Here is a 9,441-nt window from a genome sequence, read left to right as displayed (position 1 = left end):
TATTATTATTTATTGGTGAGAGAAGGCACGAATATTTATGGTATTATTTATTTTTTTCAGTATAAATGGACTACATGTCCTAAAGATTTTTAACTAATTTTCTCCCTTAGAATAATATTATTGCCCTATGCTAAAGGAATGCCATGTTAATTGGAGTGCTCATTACATGTGCCTATTATAAAACAGTATTTTCACATTTCTCCAACAGTAAATATAAAGGTGACAAAGAAGAGATTTATGTGGATTGCTTATTTATTTACTTTTTGCAACCATTTTCAGTTCATAAATGTGTGTTGGTTATGAATGACCATATGCTGGAATTATGGGGAGGCAAATACATTCTAAGAATATAATAGAATGCAGTAGAATACAACAACAGTTTGCTTTAAAACAAATAGCGGCATTTTTCCAAAAGAGGTGAACATTCTTTCCTTTCTAGATTACTCACACAACAAGATGGGATAGATGGAGGTAAGGAGTCACTGTCTTCTTACGTTTCTAGGTTATATGTGTTCAAACTTTCAAGGCTTTGGCAGTTGTTTTGTTCTTTTGAACAGCACCATTCTTGTACAGAAAATTTCTCACATCAGACTAGCAGAGGTGAAAGTATACAATTTTTTTTATCAAAAGACATTTTCAAGTAATTATTTTCATGATGATGATGATGTAGCATACACATAACCTCAGAGATAAACCCATTATGTTTTTGAACATTCAATATTTTTATTTATATCATTAAAATTAGAAATGCTACATAGAATAAATTAATCATTATAATTATCATTAATTGTAGTAGAAACTGATTACATATAGGGCCTTAAAAGATATTCAATACATATAGACTACTTTTTATGATATGCATATCATGCATTTTAATTTCTCATTCATTTGAAATCTGGTCCTGATGAAGGGAACACAGTGGAATTTATATGCCTTACAATTCTGCTTCTTATAGCCAGTCTGTGCTATTATTATCTGCCTGTGTTGAAGGAGGGGCACACAGAATGCTGTTCCAGCTCCCGAAAAGTGACGGAATGGCATTCCACATGAGTCGAGCGTTGCTTCATTACTGTCTTGTCTGAAAACTCTCTCCTCATATTTCTAATCCAAGTGGACTCCTGGTCTCGCACCCCCATCTACTTTTTCCTCAGTCCATTGCCCTTCATGGGTATCTATCAAACCCTAGTCATTGTCCCTAAAATGGATAGGCTTCCAGTCTAATCACAGATCTTTAAGAAAAAAGAATTTTGTGCCCAAATTTTTCATTTTCATTCAGGCATTTGGGGTGTTTTCACCCCTTTTTTGGTATTTCTTTTTATACTTTCCAAATTTCAATCAGAGCACCATTTTGAATCAAAAAGTCTGAACAAAATGTTTCAATTTTTTTTCAATGAGAGATTTCAGAATGAACCAGTCAGAATGAAATGGTCAAAACAAAATGTTTTCACTCTTTCATATTTTTTTCCAGCTGAAATATCAGACCTTCCAAAATGCATTTCTCAGTGAAAGCAGCAAAGAGTCCTTTGGCACCTTATAGACTAACAGACGTATTGGAGCATGAGCTTTCGTGGGTGAATACCCACTTCATTAGATGCATGTAGTGGAAATTTCCAGCGAAGACATTTCATAAAAAAATCACCCAACTCTCTCTACTGCAGGGTTTTATCAGGAATGAAAAGGTTAAACAAGTGGTTTGCTTGGCAGAAGGCTTTTGCTGCTCTGTCAGTTAACCCAGCTGGGACATTTCCTAGTATGATACAAGCCAGTGAGCGAGCTATAATTTCTCCAGTAGGAAGAGAAAAATTCTTTGTGATTTAGGCAGTTCACATGTTTTAATTTTTATGGCTGCACTTTCTTTCCTTGTTGTAATGGAAGCACTTTTCCTGGGGGGCTAAGAGGAGTTTCTGTTTTATATACAGCCAGTAGAATTATTCTGAGCAGAAATATTTTTGGGGTAAGAGGAGATGGTTAAAATGACCGTATAAAAATTAAAATGTTTTATTTTTTGCTGAAAATTCAGTGGCATTTTAATTGAAATATTTATTGAAATCTTTATCAAAAACATTGTACAACTAGTTATCAAAACATTTTGTTTACATGACATCAGCTTTTAACAACACTTCTGATAATGTTTTCAATACATAGTGAAATTTTTTTTGCAAAAGTGGTAAAATTAAAGTATTTTCATATAAATGATCATGTTTTTGTCACAATCCAGCCTTATATTTTGTTGTTTATTTATTTGTTTTATTTATTTAATGGACCAAGCCTCACATTTGCAAATATTACCTCTGATTATAAGTGCCTCAATTTTTGGGTGTCCAATGTGTTCAGCCTGGATTTTTTGTATATGCTGAGCACCCAACTCTCCAAAGTTCAGGTGCTTTTAAAGTGTCTCAATTTAAGCCCCTCTAATTGAGACACTAAAAAATTGAGCTCGTGGAAAAATTTCTGTAAAAACTGTTTTTGATGGACAACTGGGTTTTCTACTAAACAAATTTTTAGAGAAAAAAGTTTTGATTTGTTGTCAAAAAACTAAATACTTCAAAACAAAATATTTCAAAGAGAAAGCAAAATAGTTCAGATAACACCAGTTTTCAAGTCAAATATTTCTCTTTTTCACTGAACATTTTCTGTATTCATATTTTCAAAGAAAAATCAAAATTATTTGTGGAAAATGTAGATGATTTGTTTTCCATTTTGGCCAAAATTTGCTGCATGAAACAAACCCGTATTTTTCAATTCGTTCTACTAATGTCACTGTCAGTTTTGAAAACCTGGCGATTTGCTCATCAACTGGAAATGTTCATTGTGAGAATATTTTCACTGTATTCACACCTTAAATATATGTATTCAGGGGGGAGGGATAGCTCAGTGGTTTGCACGTTGGCCTGTTAAACCCAGCATTGTGTGTTTAATCTTTGAGGGGGCTACTTAGGGATCTGGAGCAAAATCAGTACTTGGTCCTGCTAGTGAAGGCAGGGGGCTGGACTCCATGGCCTTTCAGGGTCCCTTCCAGCTCTATGAGATAGGTATATCTCAATCTGATATATATATATTATTTTCTCAAGGAAAATTCCCAGCGGTGAATATGATGCGCGAGCAAGATTTCCTGTTTTTAGAATTGATTTATAAAAGCAATTGTAAGATATTTGGGGCAGGGACTGTTTCTTATCATCAGTAGGCATGTCTACGCAGTCTGTGGCAGGAAGCTTCCCAGTCCAGGTCAACAGACGCGGGCTACTGGGGATTGTGCTCTAAAAATAGCTGCATAGACAGTGTTTTGAAGTTGTGGCTCAGGCTGGAACTCAAACAAGGAAATCCAGCCTCCCTCACAGGCTTCCGACCTCAAGCCCCAGCCCCACCTGCAATGTCATCACAACTATTTTTGGCATAGTAACATAAGCCCTGCAGGCCTAAGTCTGTCAGCCTGGGCTAGGAGGCTCGCTGCCACGGGCTGCATAGACCTATCCTGTATGTTCATTGACTAGCACAAAAAGACCATGATTTTAGTTGGCTGTCTAGGTGCAATTATAAATAAGTAAATAAATAAATAACATGTAATTATTCTCATTATTATATCATGTGACTCAGGTTGAGCTGCAGTCATTGGTCACTTTAGAAAATCTTTCCTTTGAGGCAGGTCCTCAGAGGTTTTGAGCATTGGGTATTTCCCAGTGACTTCAGTTGGACTTATGGATGCTTATAACATGGGAAAGTCAGGCTCAAAAGTCCCTCTGGCCTTATTTATAAATTACACTGTTTTAACTTGAACTTGATTTAAAAGCTGGTGTAGTTGAACTGGGACAAAAATGCCGTGTGGACTGCAGCTGGTCAGAAATGATCTGTTGAAACATTTTTTTTCCCAATGGAAGATGGCTTTTTGACTGAAGGAAAATTCCCATTTTCATCTCAAGTATGCTGTCCCCAGACAAATTTCAATTAAAATTTTCAAGGAAAGTGGGAAAACAATCTTTGTTGTTAATTTTTATAGCAGAAAAAAATATATTCCCAACAGCCTACAGTCTGGAGATTCTTCGTTCAATTTAAACCAAGCTTATATTGCTTTAGTTATAGTTGATACCTTGTGGACTAGAGTTAAATTGACATAAAATTGTTTTAAATCAGATTAAAATTGTCTACACTGAGATTTACACCACTTTATCTAGATGATTGTAAAATCACACTTTTAGTTCAACTACGGCAGCTCTATCTGTAGAAAAGACCTGAAGCTAAATACCTTAATGCTGAGATTTCCAAAATGACATGTTATTTAAAAAACAAACAAACTTTAGCCTCAGGCCTGGGCTACACTTAAAAATTAGGTTGACATAGCTACGGAACTCAGGGGTATGAAAAGTCCCCAACCCTGAGCGATATAACTATGCCAACCTCCCCATAGCACTGACACATCTAGACTGATGGAAGAATACTTCTGTCAACCCCGCTACTATTGATCAGAGAGATGGTTTCCTACACCATTGGAAATACTCCTTCTGTAAGTGTAGACTGCATCAACACTACGAGACAATGCCGGTATAGCTACATCTGCCTGTAGTGTAGACATACTCTAAAAAAAATACAACTTCCCGGGAAGTGAGAGAATTTTCATGTTAACCAAGGTATTTGGCATTTCTTCCATCAAAGGGAGAAGCTGACTATTGTATCAGACTCTGTCAGTGTTACCCCTACACACATGTGCATATTCCACATATTTTTTGTTCTAATCTCTCTTCTTGTGCCATCAGGCCAAATCAAATGAAGAGGAAGTGGAGAGGACTAACACAACATTGCCAACAGAATTTATCCTGCTGGGGCTCTTTAACCAAACAGAGACACATACCTTTCTTGTGGCCATGATTTTACTTGCCTTCATTACGGCCTTGTCAGGGAATAGTCTCCTAATATTTCTAATCCAAACGGATTCTAGCCTTCACAGCCCCATGTATTTTTTCCTCAGTCACTTGGCCTTCATGGATATCTGTCAGATCCTGATCGTTGTCCCCAAAATGGCAATGGACTCCCTGATCCCAGGGAACACCATTTCGATAGTTGGATGTGGGACCCAGATATTTCTCACGATGACCATGGGAGGAGCGGTGTGCCTCCTTCTGGCAGTCATGTCATATGACAGGTATGTGGCGATATGCAATCCCTTGCAATACCATATCCACATGAGGAAGAGAACCTGTCTAAGCATGGCAGCTGGCGTCTGGTTTGGAGCATCTCTAGATGCCTTGATTCACACAGTTTTTATTCTTCAACTGCCCTACTGTGGCTCAAAAGAGATCAACCACTTCTTCTGTGAGATCCCAGCCCTGCTGAAATTGTCCTGCTCTGACACCTCCACTTATGAGACGGTCCTCTTTGTGTCTGGCATTGTATTGCTCCTCATCCCTTCCTCGATTATACTGTCTTCTTATACGTGCATCCTCTCTTCGGTGCTGAGGATTAGCTCAGTCAAAGGAAAGCAGAAGGCACTAGCCACTTGTTCCTCACATTTGACCGTGGTGGGGCTATTCTACGGAGCAGCCATCTTCATGTACATGAGACCCACTTCCTACCACTCATCACAGCAAGACAAGATGGTGTCTATGTTTTACACCATTGTCACCCCAGTGCTGAATCCCCTCATCTACAGCCTAAGAAACAGGGACGTTTTAAGAGCCCTAAGAAAATTGGTTGGGAAATGCAGGGTCTGTCTGAAACTTTGATATGAAATGTCATTGACTGTTGTGTCCTAGGTTTGATAATTTACTATTTGGCCACAGACTGGGTTTCCTAAAAGATTTAGTTGCAGGGCAAAATTTTCAAAATTCCTTAAGCGCCCAAGTTCCATTGAAAATCAGTGTGTCTGAGGCTTTTAAGTTTCTAAGGCACATTTGACATTTTTGCACATGTGGCTAGATTCACAAGGGGCACCTAACTGGCCGTTAGCCGCCTGAGTCCACCATTGAATTCACAAAACCACTGCTCAGCTGCTGCCTTGCCTTGGAGGCACCTGAATTCCCTAAGCCCCAGATTTGTAAAGGCGTTTGGGCATTGCTGCACTCAGCATTGCAACCCTTACCTGATGGAGGAGCTGAAATCCCATTTTCAAAATGGAGAGTACTTTGAAAATGAGATTCAGGCTCCAACTCTTGAATTCCTTTTTAAATCTGGGCCAAAGTGATTTAGGAGCCTACATTCTACTGACTGTAAGTAGGATTTTGGCTCTTAAGGACATGGGCCCTTAGGAGCCAAAATCCTATTGACTGCTGAGATATGCCCTTAGGAGCCAAAATCCCATGGACAGTTGATGGGATTTAGGCCCCATAAATCAGTTAGGCATTGAGACACTGAGCACAACAATCGTGAAATATCTTTAAAAATCCAGGCCTACGTACCTGAGTTTCTACTGATATAGTCCTCTAAACACCTACGTTTCTGTACATGGGCATGCGCCTATGTCCTAGTGGCAGAGAGCGGCTCAGCACCTAGCTCTTACTGAAGCCCCCGTGGGATTCACAGTTGTGTAGGGATTCTTTGAGCACACCTAGCCAGAAAGGAGGAGGTTGTTCCCCCCACTTATACCCAACAGTTCATTGTTTAGGGCACTCATCTGGGATGTGGGAGACCTGGATTCCAGCACCTGCTCCATATTAAGCAGAATAGGGATTTGTGCACGGGTCTCCTAGATCCCCGGTGAGTGCTCTAACCACTGGGCTATTGAGATAATCACCCCTCTGCTCCTCCTTGGTTTATTGTGAGAAAGGCTCAATCTGACCTAGGCGCCTAACTCCAGGAGAGGGTTCATGGCTGTGAATCCCCAACAGAGACAGTGTGTCCCTCCGGCACAGACAGGGCTTCGAGACATTTCTTACTGGCTCACTTAGGCAGCTCCCTTCGCAGAGTGCTGCCTTCTGTGGGTCATTTTTTTGGCACCTTACTCATGTAGCTCAGAGCTGTGATTTCTGTTAGGTGGCAGGGCAGCAAGAAGTGAGGTTTTGTAATGCTCATCATTGTAACAGTTAAGCCCCCCCCCTTGTTAATCTAGTCCCTAATGTGTTCTACTTTTATAGTGTTTCAAACCAGATTTTATGTGCATCGCTCAAAATAGAGCTGAAAAGGGGACTATAAATGTGCAAAGGCCTCATACCGGCGCTCTGCCGAAGGCTGAATTTCTCCCACAGGAAGTAGGACCAGTGCTAAGAAGGGAACATTGTTAATATTCACTCTTCAGAGTGTGATGCCACTTTGGGCCTGATTCTCCCCCCACATTGGTTTTAAACTGGTTTAGGTCCATTGACAGCAGAGGTGTTACCCTTGGTTTTAATTGGTGTGTAGAAGGATTTGGTCGGGTTCGTCCCTCTCTGGGGCGGCGGGGAACCAGACCGCCTCACTACATCCATCGGGTTATTTCTCAGGAACTAGCCTGGCCGCGGGGCTTCACACTGTGGCAACGGTAGAGGCCAACAAAGAGCTCTATTCCTCAGACCCAGGCCCTAGAGCAGGGCGGGGCAGTGGAGAGTCTATGACTCAGGCCCTTAGGCAGGGGCTGAGCAAACAGTTTAACACAGGCCCTAGCCCTGGGTCAGGGCGGGGCAGTGGAGAGTCTATGACTCAGGCCCTTAGGCAGGGGCTGAGCAAACAAATGAATTCAGGAGGCGCCTGGGGAGAGGGGGAGACTGCCACCCCCATGTTGGGTGGCAAGGAGGATGCAGGCCCTCCCACTCCACTGCATCCCAGCCCGGGGCCCTGGCAGTGGCAAATGGCCTGCTGCTGTGTCAGTGGGGATCCTGGCAGCAACACACCGACATTGGTTCTGGGTGTGCTACAGCCAGATTAGGGTCAGATGCCCCGGGCTACTTCCTACCTCCCCCTCTAGAGGTACCTGCATCTGGATTGTGTCCTCCACGGAATCAAGCACCATGGGCTCCTCAGGGTACTCGGCGAGCGGTAGCCTTGGCAGCTCCTCTGGGTAACTTGCCACAGACAGACTTAACAGCTTTCCCAGATCTGGTTGGCATCAGGCCTCAGCTGGTCTGGCCAGTCCTCAAGTCGGTCGCAGGCTGCAGGAATCTCCCCAGTGGGAGCTAGGACACAGGCGTCTGGCTCCTCTGCTGGCCGGGGCTCTAGTGAGCTCTGGGGTTGGGCTTTTGTACTTCCTGTCCTGTGTCCTGACCTCTGGGGGGTGGGCACAAGCTCCACTGGCTCCACCCACTTTGGCGTCTGGAGGGGCTCGTCCCTCTCCGGGGCAGCGGGGAACCAGACCACCTCATTACATGGTGCAAAGTATGTTCTTTGCATTCTCTCTTTAGCAGCTCTAGTTATGTAAAGTAGGAAGTAACTATTAATCCAGCCTGCGTGTAAATGTTGTGTAAAATAAATTAATATGATTGATTAGAGAATCATAGAAATGTAGGGCTGGAAGGGACCTGGATAGATCAGCTAGTTCATCCTTCTGCCCTGAGGCAGGAACAGGATAATCTCTGACAGACATTTAACAATACTTAAAAACTTGTCAATGGAATATCAAGATAAATGGAAGGCTTCCTTAGTTTAAATTCAGACGAAGACTGCACGGGAGGAAGTAAAAAGGACATGGGATTCAATCATTTATTTTATTATGAATGGAAGAAATGGGGACTCAAGACTTCTGAATGGTAGAAAAGTTTTACTAACCCAAAATTGACTGGAAAAATGAAAGAATTGTTCAATGAACAAATATATTAAGATAGAGATTGAAAATGAACTGGTAAATAATATAATCCTCTCATCCATCGATCATATTTACAGTTTGTCAGTCACCGTAAATATTTAGGCATCAGTACCCACTGAAATGATGCAATGATTTTTCAAAGCCACAGCCTCTACCTTCAACTTCCCAATAACCACACAAATAAAGTAAAATGCATGAGCCGGTTGGGAAGATTCATTCCACATGTAGCATTAGTCCATCTATTTTTGGGTGGTAATTTATTATATTAAATTTCTAGTCAGTGTCAGTGCACTGGGTCATATTATCATTACAATACACAAAACTGAAACCATGGATGTTACGGGTCATATTTTCCTTCATCATGCTTGTTGGTGCATCGTGGGTCATATTCATTGCTGGCATAGTATATTCACTGATGTCAATGTGGTTATCTCAGGTTTGAATTTGCCCATAAGGGTGTATTGAATTTGCCCCACGTGCGTTTGGTGGAGGTCTGACTATCTTCCCCCAATTTCTGAATTGCTAGATGACAGAGGCACATCCCTGCTACCTAGACTCGAGCACCTATGTTCATGAGAGGATCAGGGCTCAGCACACCCCGCTCCTTGGCATCTCTCATTGGCTTGCTAAGGCGGCTCCCTAGCTAGCATGCTGCCTTTAATGGATTCCATTCTAAGGCACCTATCGCTCTCCATTCACTGTACAGAGATCCTAGGTACCTAGCTCAGGCTTTGTGGATC

The 9,441-nt window shown here is 41.7% G+C and overlaps 1 protein-coding gene across 1 annotated transcript; it reads left to right on the top strand.

The window, feature by feature from the left end:
* Positions 1 to 4,530: 4,530 nt before the first annotated feature.
* Positions 4,531 to 5,714, top strand: LOC123346969 (olfactory receptor 2T1-like). The gene is made up of 2 exons (XM_044984404.1): positions 4,531 to 4,536; positions 4,749 to 5,714. The coding sequence occupies exons 1-2, from the start codon at positions 4,531 to 4,533 to the stop codon at positions 5,712 to 5,714; spliced, it is 972 nt and encodes a 323-aa protein (XP_044840339.1).
* The last annotated feature ends 3,727 nt before the right edge of the window (positions 5,715 to 9,441 follow it).

This window comes from Mauremys mutica, chromosome 12, assembly GCF_020497125.1.
Source record: "Mauremys mutica isolate MM-2020 ecotype Southern chromosome 12, ASM2049712v1, whole genome shotgun sequence".
In the NCBI taxonomy this organism is placed as follows: Eukaryota; Metazoa; Chordata; order Testudines; family Geoemydidae; genus Mauremys; species Mauremys mutica.
Note: the sequence above shows the minus strand (reverse complement) of the source record. Positions and strands in the feature narration are given on the sequence as shown.